This window comes from Suillus subalutaceus (genome assembly GCF_016647625.1).
Source record: "Suillus subalutaceus strain FC151 chromosome Unknown DFJ58scaffold_90, whole genome shotgun sequence".
Taxonomy (NCBI): domain Eukaryota; kingdom Fungi; phylum Basidiomycota; class Agaricomycetes; order Boletales; family Suillaceae; genus Suillus; species Suillus subalutaceus.
This window is the reverse complement of record NW_024540339.1, coordinates 139,823-156,203: the sequence shown is the minus strand read 5'-3', so window position 1 is coordinate 156,203 and position 16,381 is coordinate 139,823. Positions and strand designations below refer to the sequence as shown.

Here is a 16,381-nt window from a genome sequence, read left to right as displayed (position 1 = left end):
ATTCCGATTACCTTGAAAGGAAAGAATCGACAAGCAGACGTGAAAGCACTTGTGGACTGTGGTGCATCAACATTATTTATCAACGAGAAGTTTGTGAAGAAGAATGATGTAATATGCCGTAAATTATTAAGGCCTATTCCGGTAAAGAACATAGATGGTTCTTTAAATGCCGCTGGATCAATGACTCATTTCGCCGAACTAAGTCTAAAGATCGGAAATCATGTAGAAGACAAAGCAGCCTTCATGATTACAGACTTAGGAAACGATGATGTTATTATCGGTATTGACTGGTTAAGATATCATAATCCAGAAATAGACTGGAATGCAGGACAGTTTTCGTTATCTAGATGCCCGCTTAAATGTATTACGAAAAAGGAGCAAAGACAAAAAAATAGAGAAAACAGAAAAGTACAAAAACAGACAGATGTAATTCCAGATCTGATTCCCACTGAAGAGGATGACGATGAAGACATGGAAATGAAGAAAGCGACCTGTGAAGAGGTAGAAGATGAAGATAGTCCTGAAAGATGGATTAGATACAAAGCCTCGGTTGCCACAGAGCAGAAAGTAGCAGAAGAAGCTACGAAGAAGAAGAAGTCTGTTGAAGAGATGGTTCCAGACTGGCTTCACGATTACCTGGGAGTGTTCTCAGAAGAAGAGTCCAAACGATTCCCTGAAAGAAAGAAATGGGATCATGCTGTGGATCTTAAGGATGACAATGATCTTCCTCCGAATGCGAAACCTTATCCCTTGTCACCGAAAGAGATGGACACTTTGAAAGATTGGTTAAAAGCCGAGACTGCACTAGGACGTATTAGAGATTCACAATCTCCAGTTGCAGCACCTTTCTTCTTTGTGGCCAAAAAGGATGGCAAACTGAGACCTGTTATGGACTATAGAAGGCTTAATGAGAAGACGGTTAAAAATGTGTATCCGCTACCGAGATCTCAAGACCTGATTGATGCCCTTACTGGTGCTACGATGTACTCCAAGATGGATGTACGATGGGGGTATAACAATATTCGGATGAAAGAAGGAGATGAATGGAAGGCAGCCTTTCAAAACGCCTTTTGGTCACCACGAACCAACCGTAATGTATTTTGGGTTGACGAACTCTCCAGCAACTTTCCAGACCATGATGAATGAGATATTCAGAGATTTAATAGACGGCAAAACAGTGGTCGTTTATATCGATGACATCTTGGTCTTTACGAATGGAAGTAGAGAGCAACACCAGAAAGTCGTGCGAGAAGTACTCAAACGATTAAAAGAGAACGACCTGTTCTTGAAGCCTGAGAAATGTAGCTTCGAGCAGTCTAAAGTCGAGTTCCTTGGGTTGATTGTGGAGAAGGGCAGTGTGTCCATGGACCCCGTCAAGGTAGAAGGAGTATTGAAATGGCCTGTTCCCAAATGCGTAAAAGAGATACAAGCATTCATGGGCTTTGCCAACTTCTATCGAAGATTTATACTTGGGTTCTCAGACATTGCCAGACCAATGAATGATTTGCTGAAAAAAGATGCCAAATGGGATTGGACAGAGAGACAGCAAAACGCCTTCGATGAGTTAAAGAAGCGTTTTACAGAAGCTCCCGTCTTAGTAATGCCAGATGTTGAGAAGAAAATGAAAATAGAAACCGATGCTTCAGATTACGCAACAGGAGCAGTTCTATCTCAACTGATGGAAGATGGCCTATGGCACCCAGTGGCTTATTACTCGAAGTCGATGAATGATGCAGAAAGAAATTATGACATCCATGACAAAGAGTTATTAGCAATCATTCGTGCGTTGGAGGAGTGGAGGCACTATGTGCAGGGAAAACCCCAACATGTGGAGATCTGGACGGATCATAAGAATCTCGAGTACTTTATGACGAGTCAGAAGTTGACAAGAAGGCAAGCCAGATGGAGTTTGTTCCTGGCGGAGTACGAATTTACGCTCCAACATAAGCCTGGTGTAGTCAATGACAAAGCCGACCGTCTATCTCGGAGAGAAGACCACAGAGGGGGGGGTAGAAAACGATAATTCTGACCGCATTTTGTTAAAAACCGGAATTTTTCAAGATCAAAGCTGCTAAACGAGGCCAAATTCTCATAGAAGGAGAAAGTTCGCTCATGAAAAAGATAAGGAAGAGCACAGAACGAGAGCCCGAAGTAATGAAAGCGCTAGAAACGCTAAAAGTAGCACCAGTACAATTGCGCAGAGGAATCGAAGAATGGAATGTTGAGGACGGATTGGTGTTATTCCGAGGACTGGTATATGTTCCAAACGATAAAGAGATCCGCCGAGAAATATTGGAGTTGTTTCACGACTCTCCACCGGCTGGACACCCTGGACGTGCCAAAACCTTAGAATTGATTTCCAGAAACTATTGGTGGCCTTCAATGACGAAGTATGTCCATGATTACGTAGACGGTTGCGATCGATGCAAACAAACGAAAGTGTTCCCCAGTAGACCAACGGGACCTTTACAGCCAAATGAAGTCCCAGAAGGACCTTGGCAAACGATCTCATGCGACCTGATAGTGGACTTGCCGAAGAGTGAAGGATGTGACAGTATATTCGTTGTCGTTGATCGATTTTCGAAACAATCACATTTCATTCCCACCACCAAAGATGTAGACTCGAAAGGAATTGCCGAGCTATTTCTAAAGAACGTATGGAAACATCATGGTACACCTAAAAAAGTGATTTCGGATAGAGGAACACAGTTCATTTCGAAGTTTATGGGACAAGTATCGAAAAGATTAGGAACGAAATGGTCTGCTTCGACCTCCTATCATCCCAGAACAGACGGACAGACAGAACGTGTAAATCAAGAAGTTGAACAATACTTGCGCATGTTTGCCTCGTATAGACAAAATGATTGGGTATCTTGGCTGCCAATAGCAGAATTCTCACATAACAATGCAGTCACAGTAACCGGTCATAGTCCGTTCAAGATCCTCTATGGATATAATCCTGAATTCACCATATCCCCGAACTCTACATCCTTTATTCCCGCCGCCGATGAGAGAGCAGATCAGATGAGAGAAGCACGAGATGATGCGGAAAACACTCTGAAGATGGTTAATGAACGCATGAAACGCTTCTATGACCGAGGAGTTAAAGACGCACCTCAGTATCAAAAGGGAGACAAGGTCTGGCTAGACGCAAAAAACATCAAATAATGTCGTCCAAGTCAAAAGTTGTCAGATCGTCGTCTTGGGCCCTTTGAAATACTAGAGAAGACCGGCGAAGTGAACTATAAGTTGAAATTGCCAGAAAGCTATAAGATTCACCCGGTTTTCCATGTAGAATTGCTTACTCCATATTACGCATCTCAAATAATCCCTCATTCTCAACCCACCCGACCACCTCCAGACATTGTTGACGATCAGGAAGAATTTGTCAGTAGAAGAAGTATTAGATAGCCGACAATTCCGAGGAAAAGTGCAATACCGAGTAAAATGGGAGGGATATCCGATAGAAGAGTCGACATGGGAGCCAGAAGAAAACGTTAAAAACTCCCCGATTCTAATTGCGGAATTCCATAAAAAGAATCCCACGGCTGCTAAATCCAAACGAATTCTTGGATCTATTTTGGATACGGATGCATTCAAACAGTGGAGAGAGAAAAACATCCGACCATCTTACATTCGCGATGACGCTCATCCTAGAGAGGGGGTAATGTCACGAGTTCCAAATACAAACCATTATTCTTTCCTAAATACTCGTAAGACACGCGTTAAGCGCCCGTTACAAGCGCCTGTTGTTAGCGCTCAACCAGCGTCTGTACCTATAACCTTCACAAACCCTAACCCGAACTTCTCCATTCCATTAGCGCCCACTACTTCTATCTCCGACATCTCTGAATTCGACTTCCTTACTCAAGCAATCAAGTCACGTGACTCTAGAACCTTCGAGAACCCTTGCACAGCCATCACACGTTCCATGACATCATAGTGTAGTTATATTTAGAACATCGTACGATTCCCTTTCCTATTTAATGATTGGCTAGTTAGTTCAGATTCAGATTCAGTCTCCGCTTCAATATATGTATATAGGTAGCTCATTGTAGTCAGTAGTTCTCCAGTTCAAACCTCTTTTGTATTAGCTCATTGCTAGCAATCCTAAGATGTCCCTGCTCATTATCTTTTCTTTGTTCGATAACCTTTGTTTGAGTCCTAGTCTCTGCCCCTGCGTTAATTCGTTAAAAGGGTTGTGACAGGTGAAGTATGAGTGTGAGAGTGGCTTCCAGCATGATGGGGTGAAGTATAAGTGCGAGGGCAAGATGCCTAAGTGAATAAATCTGGTCAGCAGCACCACCTAAGAGGAGTGACTTGTACTGCAGTGGGGGCACCATGTTTTATGATTGACAGAAGGTGGAGTGCATGATCAACTTTGCGATCAGATGATAGTAGGTTCACATGGGGCTCGTTATCGTTGGCTTCGGGGTCAGACTCAGATGAGTAAGGTGCTTCCAAGTCACCATGAATGGATTTGGACTCCGTAGCAACTGGGAGAGTTGTTTTCATTGTACTCTCAGGCTGTGGGCATGGAGGGCACTTGAATACATCAGAAAGTGATGGAAATTTGAGTACTTGCCAGTGGCACATTCGCTATCTCTGTGTTGGTATACACCGCACAGTGATCTACATTTGCTGTATCTTCTTCAAGTTCTGTATGAGAGGAAAAATTATAGGTGTGTTTTTGAAGCTTTGAAAGTGTCATAGTGTATGTGGAGCTTGATGTTGCACTCAACATGCAAGAGATGAATTCAAACTCCGCGCTGCTGCAACTACAACATGCCCCCTCATCAACCGATTCACAAACGGCTTCTCCAAGATATCGATACTGCTACTCTAGAGGTAGTTACAGCCATGTGCGATCATGTTATGCAAGATCACTCTGACTCCGACTCCGACTCTGATATCCTCATGAGCCCAGTCTCCCCAGTCTCCCCCTATTTTTCTGACAGTAGTGGCAGCGGCCACTCCAGCGACTCCAGTGATGTCATTGCACGGTATGGTCGCCTCCTTGGCGCAATCTCTGCTCTTCGCGACAAGGTTAGAGCTTCTAAAGTTTTCAATTGACCAAATCGCCCTATTCCATGAGCTCCTCAGATCCAACTCTTAACTTACTTTGCTGAGGATCACCCTGATTTATTTCGCCAGGAACTGCGCATCAACCCTGATGTTTTTGATGCCATCTTGGATCAAATCAGTGGACACGCAATTTTTCAAAACAATTCGAACAACCGTCAGCTCCCCATCGCCCTACAACTTGCTGTCTTCTTAAATTGTGTGGGGCACTATGGGAGCGCAGCTTTGAATCAAGATATTGCCCAATGGGCGGGGATTGGTGTCAGATCCATCACCAACTGCACAAACCATGTGATGGTGGCACTGCTAGATCAGCACAACAAGTTCTTGACGATGACCACTGGGTATGGGCGGATGGCGTGTATCCAGTCAAGACATGGTGTGTTCCACCGTTCAAGAAACCGCGGAACGGAGCATTGATGCACAACCAATGAACATTTAATTTTCACCTTTCCCATGTATGTGCTCTGAATGTGCTGAAATTTTGCGTTAATTTAAGGTAGTTCAGGTTCGCATTCATGTTGAGCACACATTTGCAGCTCTTAAAGGATGTTTTCAGTCTCTTCAGGGAGCTTTGTCACCCTATCACTGCGGAAAAGGACCTTCACTATTTGAGTTATTGGATTCTATGCTGCCTTATACTCCACAATATGGTTGTTTGATTCAAGGAACAGTATGAGAGCGAAGACACGGTTGAGTGGGCTTGTCGAGAAGGGGCAAGGTTTGCGGCTGCAGGGCAGGATGGTATAGGCGATAACCCTGTTAATGGCACTCCAGGTCAACTGGCATCGGATCGAACTTATGGATCTCTTACTTGATAGCCCTTACAGTGTTGATGCAGTGTGCAGAGACTAGTAGGTATCACATCAAAATTTGTATTAGCACGCGAACAACAAAGGGCATAACGAATTAAGGACGTAGTAGAGGACATAAGGCAATCATGGGCATGCTAGTATCACAAAACAACAACAACAATACCTGATGATCAAGACAAATGCGCAATGCACAAACAAGGGCAGGCACACAGCAATCAACAATGGTGGCCAATAACAAAGACAAGTACAATCAAAACAGATGCGATGAAGATTTAGTAATATCCAGGAACAATGACACTAATTGCACTGCTGATTCTGGAGCTGGAGTTGTTGCTCCCCTAGCTGAAGCTTGAGGCGAAGGAGCTCCATCTCAGATGCGAATGTTTGAGCCTTTGCTTGTTCAAGACAAATATCAGCGTTCTTTGATTCTAGTATTCACTGATGCTCAAGTGAAGAGCTCGACTATTCAATCAAATGTTTGCTGAGAGAGTACATTTGGTCCCATTCCTTTTCATGAATCTGAAGCTTGAGCATCTTCTGTTCAGCTTTCGCACTATAGTGCTCAGCTACCACCCCCTGTGCAAGCAATTGCACCTTGTCATGAACACTGGCAATATCAGACCGCACACGTTTGATGCTCTTTGCTTTGGTAGAGAAGGACGTGTTGGTTGTTGGCGAATGTGAGGGAACAGATCCAGATGAGGACTGTGCTGACGAACTTATGGTAGAGGAAGCGGCAGAAGGTGGCGGCCTGCGGTGCTTGGAAAGAGATGTGCGCTCAATGGCACAGCTCGCATGGGTAGCAAATGATGCTCATGAGTTGGCCACTAGAGTGTGGGGTGACATCGTAGGCAAAATAGTAGATTCAGGAGGTGGTGAAGGGGAGAATGGGCATGGACGCTTCTCAACACGACTATCATAGAAATTCCAGTCTCGTGTCCTGCCATGTCATAGTCTTTGTCATCATCAGCATTCATCTCACCGCCACTAGTGTTTGCCTCTTCATCCACTGCACCATCATCCAGCATGTCATAATTGAATTGATCATCATTGTCCGCAATTGATGGTGGTTGTTCAGTACTGGGCGGAGGGAGATCCTGGGAGTGGTTGCCATCCAATTCATTGGCATCACCACCATCTGGACCCAGGTGACTAATGGCAGAAGATATAGAAGCAGGAGCACTTTTCGTGTGTACGATAGACAGAAGGCAGCTAGAGTGATCAACTTGAGGATCAGATGAGAAAGCCTTTGGGGCATATGACGGGATGGTGTGCCATAACTCATTGAGGTCATCATAGGTCGGGAGATGTCTTAGTACATCCTCTATAAACTAATCAGCATGGGCTGTGATTTATCAAAGAAATAAACATACCACGTAGATTGGCTGCCGCCTGTGGATCAGTGGGGTCAACTCCACTGCCAGTCTGGGTAAATCTTGATTATTGTGTTCGATATTTGCTTTTAAGACTAGGCACATTAGAACATAAGAGGTGAAGGAGAGAAAAAAACACTCACAATGTAAGACGGTTTGCAACTGCAACTGCAAACTTCTGGGGACACACCTTATAGTGAGTGCTATAGTGCTCATCTTTAGCAAAGACCTCCTGCACAATGATGGCATGTATGCGACCCTTGTCCTTGCTGGAAGGTTGTGCGCCACCATTGTCATCCTGCATGGATTGATTCTTCTTTTTGTTGTCACTGAAAAGTATGTGAGAGTCCGCACGATGAGCTACAAGATAAGCGACTAGGGGGAATGTGCAATCTATCTGCCCACTTTCCCATTTGATGATGAATTTCGATGGAGGAATTGGAACACTGGTAGTAGTAGTTGGGCCAGCTGCAGTAGCACTGGTAGTGGCAGGAGGAATATTGACAGGGGCAGTATTTGTGACATTGGCTGAATCAGTACTTCCTCCTCTTGTTCCTCCCCTAGTCCCTCTCGTCCCTCTCATTTGGCCTCTCGTTCTGCCTTGTGTGGTCCTCTGTGGATTGCTCATGGGTGATACGGGGGTGGTAGTTAGCCTTCGCAGTTGTTCAGACCACCGTACACGAGGGCGAAGGGCAGGCATGGGTACTTAAAACTCCGCATGAAAATTGCCGCATGGATGCCGTGCATTGGGCTGTGTTAGAGCACTTACTGAATTTTCAGGAAGCGACTCTGAATGACACTAATGCTTCGGCAACTTCCGGCACCAGCTGTGTGCGAGTCTCGGAGTCTGGCTAGGTCTGGCTCTGCAGCCACTAAGTAGTACTGCTGGAGCCTGGAGAGGTCGAGGTGGTGTCTGCGGGGCAAGGTGAATGTGAATATTGTATTTGGCTATCCCCATAGATTATATTCTAAGTAAAGTTCGAGGCACGAGAACGTACATAGAATGAGGTCTACGCGGCAGCATAGCTTTTTCGAGTTTCTCACCCTTCTTGCTTTGTACTACCACGTAGTACTTGCAAGTCCTCTACTGATAGACTACACTCTCGTTTCGTCGCATCATCTACACTTACTTCAGTCGTCATGCCGAGGATGCGTAACAATCCCAACTTCAATGTTTGTCCAGACTACGCGTCGGATGGTTTTGCCGATACTCGAGCTCAACTCATCAGTGATGAGGTTACTGAAGAACAGGCAATACAACTACTCAAGAACATCTGGGAGGCGAATAACAATGTAGACAAGGTAGCCTGGCAATGCCAAGTAGCAGAAGATAGAGAAGAGCGCGCTCACCGCGAACAACTTGAAGAGGAGGAGCAAGAGAGAATCGAACAAGCGCGAATTCAAGAAGAAGAGGCCGCTCGCAAGGAAGATAGGAAGAAGAATAAGCACAAGTTCACGCCAATTCTCAATACAGGAATACTGGATGACCCAGCTACCACACCATGCTCCTACGCGCTTAGGAAAATAGAAAAAGGAGAGTATGTTGAAATATGGTATTTCACTAATGACGGCCTGGATGAAGCCAATCTAAAGAAAACAGTGGACGATGACGCCATGATCATGTCCACTCTGGCAGACAGTTCGTCAGCATGGGTCTCAGCGGCGTCCACTCGCAGCGCTCACGCCGTCATTAACGATGAAGACTTACCATTTGAGGAATTCTGCCAAGCCTGACCTCGCATGCTGACAGCAATGGGCAAAGCAGACTGGCCAGAGGACAGGGTCAGAATGATGGCCAAGTTCTGGAGGAACATCCAGGTTCACGAGTATCGGTCCATGCGGAACCCGATAGGGCAGAAGGCCCTGCTGGCCTACCAGGCAGAGCAACGCAGACGTTGGCATGTCGCGGTAAAGACGTCTGTGGGTCCCTACGACCTATCTATCATCAACAAGAAAGTTCTACAAGAGACAAGAGAGAGGGTTTACTGGGATGAACACGACAAGAGAGACAACGCTAGGAACTACAAGGTCAGTCTTATTCAATCAATGAAACATAGGCTTGAGCTAATCACTCGGTTTTAATAACTCTTTCTTGTTGTATCGTTTTGACGCCTTGCCACATGCCACACATAACATGCCTCATGCCACACACGCTATGCCACACGCCCCATGCCACACGCCACATGCCACGCTGCTCAAACGCAGTCCGACCAACGTGATAACGCGTGGAACAAGCAGCGCAATTCCAAAGACACGCGTAAGCGATCAGCTTCACCTGAGCATACCAGCAAAGGGAAAAGGGCGAGACAGGATTTTCGGGCCAGCACAAGCAGAGGTGTCCTCTCAGCTTGTGCTGTCTGCCTCGGGCGAAACCCGCACAAGATCATCAAGTGCAAGGCCACTCGGACTTGGGACGATGCGGGCGACACCATTTGCTCGCGCATCGGCAGAGTCCTCACCATGCGGGACGGCAAGCCCGTCTGCAGCGACTGGCAACGACTCAGCGGTTGCGCCGAGACCACTCATGACCGGAGGCACTTTTGCTCCGGTTGTGGCATATCCTCTCACGGAGCTCAAACTTGCCCTCGAGTGCAGAAGGCTTAAGGCACTCACACCTTACGACCCAAAGGCTTGGGAAGTTGGACTTGTTTCAGCCGGACTTTATGACAGATACTCGCATGTACCAGAAGGACTCCGTCATGGTTTCCACCTTGATATCCCTAATATTAAACGCACGCAAGCGCCACCTAACAAAGAGTCTATTGTTACATATCAACAAGAGTTTCAATCCATTGTACAAACTGAGCTTGAGAAAGGAAGATACATCAGTCCACTCAAAGCTAACGAAGTCGAAGATCTCATCGGTCCTTTTCAATCCTCCCCCTTTTCAATTATTCCTAAACCGGGTCGGCCTGGATGTTATCGTGTCATTCAGAACTATTCTTTTCCCCATCTTACTTCAACGAAGTTCCCTAATGCGTCAATCAATTCCTACATTGATCCAGACAATTTCCCTAGCACTTGGGGTACCTTTCACATACTCGCTCTCACAATCAGCCGCCTACCGCCAGGATCTCAATTTGCCATCAGGGACGTCTCAGAAGCATACCGTACAGTGCCTATTCACAAGTCTCAATGGCCAGGGTCAGTTGTGCGGGTCTCGGATGACCTGTTCTGCATTGATACATGCATGTGCTTCGGATTATGGCTGTCGGCAGGAGCTTACGGAAACCTGGCCGATGCCGGTCTGGACTTATTCCGTTCGAAAGGAATCGGACCAGCCTCAAGATGGGTCGATGACCATCTATTTATTCGAATACTTAAAGAACACATCGTGTCATACAACGAAAGGAGACGACAATGGCATCAAGAAATCACTAGAAGGGGCCAGCATCAAGATAGAGGAAGGATATGGTTTGGCGGACATGTGTTTGATGATGGAACACTGGAGGAATTCGATGAAGACTGCCGTTTTCCCATTCAAGACTTATCAGGGGCGTCGCCCAGGTCAGATGAAGATGCCCGGTTCTCTTACAACATGGCGGAAATTGATGAGGTCTCTGACGACCTCGACATCCCATGGGAGATACTTAAGGATAAGATTTTTGCCCACCTCAACCCATACATTGGTCTTATGTGGGATCTTGCCCAGAATGAAGTCTTCCTGGCTGACGAGAAGAAAAACAAGTATCTCCAGGCTATCAGAGTATGGAGAGAGCGCGTCGCGCACGTCCTCATTGATGTCCAACAGCTGTATGGTAAGCTATTGCATGCCACGCTCGTCGTCCTAAAAGGACGGGCGTATCTTATGTCCTTGGAGGCCATGCTACGCCTCGCGGCAGTTAAGCCTTTTCTCCCACGACGACCGGTTAAGAGACTTGAAGCAGACCTCGACTGGTGGAGTGACTTGCTCCAAAAGCCTTTCGTCGGTCGTACGATACCCAGTCCTCTATCATTACATGACCCAGCAGCCTTCTCAGATGCGAGTTCCGGTGTTGGAATTGCTATCATTATTGGAGATAGATGGAGAGCATGGAGGCTGCGCAAAGGATGGCAAAAGCTCGACGGGGAAAAAGACATTGGATGGGCGGAGGCAGTTGGATTCGAACTCCTCGTCCAACACCTCATTCAAGAGGAAGGAACAGAGCGTCACTTCAGGGTCTACAGAGATAATCAAGGAGTTATCGAAGGCTGGAGAAATGGCTGTAGCAGGAACTCGGCAGTCAACTCAGTATTCAGATGGATTTTCTCTCTTATCGACGATTCCTCAGAGCCTTACTCTTTTCACCCCACCTACGTCACAAGCAAAGCCAATCCAGCAGACGCACCATCCAGAGGGGTCTACGGCAGTACAAAGTTCCTACTCCCGACCCTCCCCATCCCAACCGCGCTTCAACCATTCATCATTGATCCCTTCGTCATCTCCACTAACCCAGCAGACTACGATACAGGAGGAACCCACCCAAGCATCGGCAGGAGAGCTGCTGACAGCCATTCAGATAACCATCCCAGCACAGAGAGACATGTCACCGCAGACACACTATACCCCATCCACAAACTTCAACAGTGGGACTGTTAATAACACCCGCTTCAAGGCCACACTCCCCATAGAACAACCGGCCATACCTCAGCCATACAAGCAAGGCCTAGTGCCCGTGTCGTCTCGCCTGAGACCGCACTGTTTGGCTCGGGATCGACTAAAACAATGGTTCCCGTTGAAGTCAAGACTAGCAGAAACGGTAGAAGGAAGGTCATTAGCGATTACTGATGAGGACCTGCAGAGGGTACTCACAGTAATGAACATGTCATGGGCCGCGAGCACCAGGGAATGCTATGGAGCAGGGTTGCTGGTCTTTCATGTTTTCTGTGATGAAAGGGCCATTCCAGAGGAACAACGATGCCCTGTTGACACATGCATGATGTTGAACTTCGTGTCGAGTTGTGCGGGCTCATACTCGGGGAAGACGCTGGCGAACTACGTATATGCGATCAAGGCATGGCATACATTGCACGGCCAGCCATGGGAGGTTCAACAAGACGAGTTGAAAGCATCCTTGGACGGAGCGTTAGAATGCACTCCCGAAACATCCAAACGCATGAAACGCGAACCTTTTTCAACAAGTCTAATCCTTCAAATTCGGTCCCATCTCGATCTATCGAAGCCACTTGACGCGGCAGTTTATGCATGCCTAACGATCACGTTCTACGCATTGTGTCGTCTAGGCAAACTCACCGTTAGGGCTCTGAATGCCTTTGACATCGATAAGCACGTCAAACGATCCAACGTGCAAATCGACATCAAAGATCATCATGATTTTCTAGTCACCAAGATTTTTATTCCGCGAACCAAAACCTCGAACATCGGCCAGAGTGTATTCTGGGCGAGACAAGACAATCTTACCGACCCAAAGGCTGCCATGCTTAATCACTTCGCAGTCAACAATCCGGGACAGAATGCTCACCTTTTCGCCTGGAAACACGCGAAAGGGATGAGACCTTTAACTCAGACAGAATTCTGGAAACGAGTCAGCAGGATAATCAAGAGAGCCAGCTTGGGGAACTTGAAAGGACATGGATTAAGTATCGGAGGGACATTGGAGTACCTACTGCATGGTATTCCCTTCGATGTAGTCAAGTCCATGGGGAGGTGGTTGAGTGAAGCCTTCACGAGCTACCTGCGTAAACACGCCTTGATACTAGCGCCGTATTTGCAAGGTTCTCCCGCTCTAGAACCCTTCACACGGTACACCATGCCCCCAGTATATTGACAAGGTATGTCATTGTGTCGCCCTTCTCCTTTTTGAAGTGGGAGTCCACACTGCGCCTAATGCGTCGCTGGCCATCAGTAAATTCACACATTCCTTAACATCCTTAATCAGCTTATCTCACTTATCTCAAAACTTGTTTTGTCTCTCTCACATCATTCACCTGGCATATCTGATATTTTTTTAATGTGGAACATAATAAAATATGTCCATTAATACATCTCAACATTTTTTTTCTTAATACATTCAAGTTGAAATTTCAGACAAGTAGATCCACTTTCAACAAGGTGGTTAAGTGTGAATAAGTCTGTTTAAGGGCAAAATAAGGAATGTGTGAATTTTCTGATGGCCTGGGCTCCTTCGATTTGGGAATCACGGCTCATCCTGGACTCTCCACAGGTTCGAAACGATGTTTCGGGTCGCAAACCCTTCGGGTTTGAGCCCAAATAGCTACAAAGACTCCGTCGTTACTATTTGTACAGATCAGATATATTGGGCAGACAATAGATCTGATTGCTTGGTTATTACCTCGAAGAACTATAAGCAACGCATAGATGGGATAACTATTAATTTTTACAATGTCAAGCAAGCTAACTAATATGAATCTCTCGTTCTTCGTTGATCTTGGCTCTTTGCCCACTACAATATGATCTGCCTCACAGTGTGAACGGGTTTCGTGGAGTATCATCTATATCGATCATTGCATGCATTACATGGTCGTATCGTGTGCTCTCGAGGGCAGCCGAGGGACTCTGTGATTTTCGATATCTTATATCTACATCCTAGCAGTTACTTGCAGGACGCACGTATTGATATCATTTCCTTGACTCTGCCACGCCGAACTTCTCATAAGAATGTCCGTTTCCCAGACCATTTTCAAATGTAAACAGCTCGAACGCAGCCCCGCGTGAGCTTGTTCGCAAGTATCGTGAGTCACAACCTATATATCATCAGTTATAGCAAGAACCCACTCCCGCGCATCCAACCTCACATCTGAGCTGAAGGGAGCAGTGCTACGTCGCTATGTCATCACGCACCCGTCAAAAATTGTCGTGTCGAGAATCCCAGCTCCCATCAAGGGGTGTTGTTTGATCGAAGGTCCACTTCAACGGCTAGGTCAAGGCCTCCATCCGCAATGAAAAGCTGTGTGTTCGAGCAGAAAGGCAATTATGCATGTTTGCTATGCGCTCTGAGTCAGTAGTCTGTCGAAATGTAGTGTTTCTCACCATTATAAACAGTCTGACCGTACAATGAAAAGCGTGCACTCACATCGTGTCGGACCGGTAAGTACGATAGCCATCGGAATGTCGTTGAATATCAGATGAGGACCTAAGGAACATCTTCGACGAATAGAACGCGGGCTATGTATCCAGTCATTAGGAACAGGTGTACTCGCCCACATCCGCAACCCCCCCAACAGAACAGCCAGCCACGTACTGTCGTCTTCCTGGAACATCCACTCTGTTGGGAACGACGCGCATCAAAGAGGGACAGGTATTCTGTGTGAGAGCTCTTCTGCGCTGTTACTAAGCCCGGTGTAGTCCATGTACGTAGGTGAGAGGTCGGGCCAAGAAAGATGGCGAAATCCGCTGAGACGGTGTCAAGGTGCTGCTAGTAAACACTGCGAAAATACAATTATCAGTGAAAATGATTAACCTTGTCATTTTTGTCCTTTTGTCCTTTCAGACCTTGGAGAGCACGGGCATCAAGAGTTACGACGCACGATAGACATGATTTGTAGATTCTTTATACTGGTCTACAGCGAGTCGTAAGGTGAGGGATCGCGAGACCTTGGACTTGAAGGTTGTGAAACTCACTTGATGTCTCGGTAGGGCCGAGGATTGGGTCCATGTATTCCGTGATCGATAACATAACATTCCTGAACACTGCAATGACACCTTTGAAAATCATGATTTGGATAAAACGCGTATTTAAAGATGGAAACTCCTCCATTAGGAGCGAATTTGAGACACGAGAAGAGAGAAATTTGGTTGCATCTGGTGCACAAATAAATCTTGGGAATCGACGAGATGAGGAGATGATATTGCAATGAGCTATGTGCGCTCGGACAAGTTACATGATGAAGTGTTGGAGAAACTGCTCGACACGAGAAACAATGATATTCATGCGGCAATCTATGTAGAATAGATAGCTTCAGCCAAATCTGAGGGCCGGGAAGTAGCAATTGCACTATCGCCATTGGATGGGAGGTGATATATCCCGGAAGCTGTGGAGACATAAGTCGGATGCATGTACACAATGCAGTCGAGGAAGGCGGCTATGACTCGTAGGGAGCATGCTTGCTGGAACGGTGATGGTGGTTTCAAGGCGAACTACCTCGGAGTCGTGTCTTGAGCGTCTATGGAAACGAGGTAGGTTAGCGTGGTGAAGCAGTATAATACACGCACCTCTGCAGCTTAGAGAAAGACGCCCGTACTCAATACCATCAACCTCCAGTACAATGTCGCAGCTCATTCAAAGCAACACACCCCTCCGAACTTTTGAAGATCATGAGGAGGGTGTAAGCGCAGTCGCAGTTATCCCCGATAAGCGACGAATAGTTACAACCTCGTACGACAAGACGCTTCGTCTTTGGGACTTGAAAACGGGTGTTGTGTTAAAGAAGATGGAGGGGCATCGCAATGAGGTGCAGGCATTGGCGGTATCACGAGATGGTCAAATAATAGCAAGCGGTGATTGGAGCGGAGAGGTCATCGCCTGGTACGGTGAAACTGGGGGATTCCTCGCCCAACCCATCAAAGCCAACTCCGATCGAATCTACTCGGCGGACTTTTCTCCAGATGGTACGGTGCTGGCCACCGGTTCAAAGGACAAAACGATAAAGTTTTGGTGCACCAAGGGGAGTCAAAACATGGCAGGTGCAAGGAGAGCTAATCGAGTGTGGTGATTGGGTCCGCTGTGTTCGATATTCGCCTTCTGGCCCTGAACTTCTTGCCATCGCAACAGACGAGAATATCGAAATTCATAATCCCGGCACGAGGGAACGCGTCGTGTCTTTCAAGGGTCACGAATCAATCACCTTCTCACTCGCGTGGACGCCTAATGGCACACGCCTTCTTTCAGCAGACGATAAAGGCGCCATACGAGAGTGCGATCCATTGACCTGGCAGCAGGTCGGTCATCCCTGCGAAGGCCATACTGACCATATCTACGCCATTGTCACTCATCTCGCTGGCACCCTCGTCGCTTCCGCATCTAAGGACAAACATCTCCGTCTCTGGCGGCTCTCAGATCGACGAACCATTGCCATCTTCCAGCACTCATCCATTCTGACATGTGTCACGTTCTCTGTGGACGGCAAGCACATCCTCAGCGGAGATTATGA

At 46.7% G+C, this 16,381-nt stretch overlaps 2 protein-coding genes across 2 annotated transcripts; one reads left to right on the top strand and one right to left on the bottom strand.

Annotated features, from left to right (window-relative positions):
* Positions 1-6,724: 6,724 nt before the first annotated feature.
* DFJ58DRAFT_730549 (uncharacterized protein) lies at positions 6,725-7,970 on the bottom strand (the record flags this gene model as incomplete). Its single annotated transcript, XM_041385914.1, has 3 exons — positions 6,725-7,221; positions 7,271-7,332; positions 7,414-7,970. The coding sequence occupies 3 exons, from the start codon at positions 7,968-7,970 to the stop codon at positions 6,725-6,727; spliced, it is 1,116 nt and encodes a 371-aa protein (XP_041241430.1).
* A 440-nt stretch (positions 7,971-8,410) lies between these two features.
* DFJ58DRAFT_843494 (uncharacterized protein) lies at positions 8,411-9,333 on the top strand (the record flags this gene model as incomplete). Its single annotated transcript, XM_041392982.1, has 3 exons — positions 8,411-8,909; positions 9,021-9,298; positions 9,328-9,333. The coding sequence occupies 3 exons, from the start codon at positions 8,411-8,413 to the stop codon at positions 9,331-9,333; spliced, it is 783 nt and encodes a 260-aa protein (XP_041241429.1).
* Between the last annotated feature and the right edge of the window lie 7,048 nt (positions 9,334-16,381).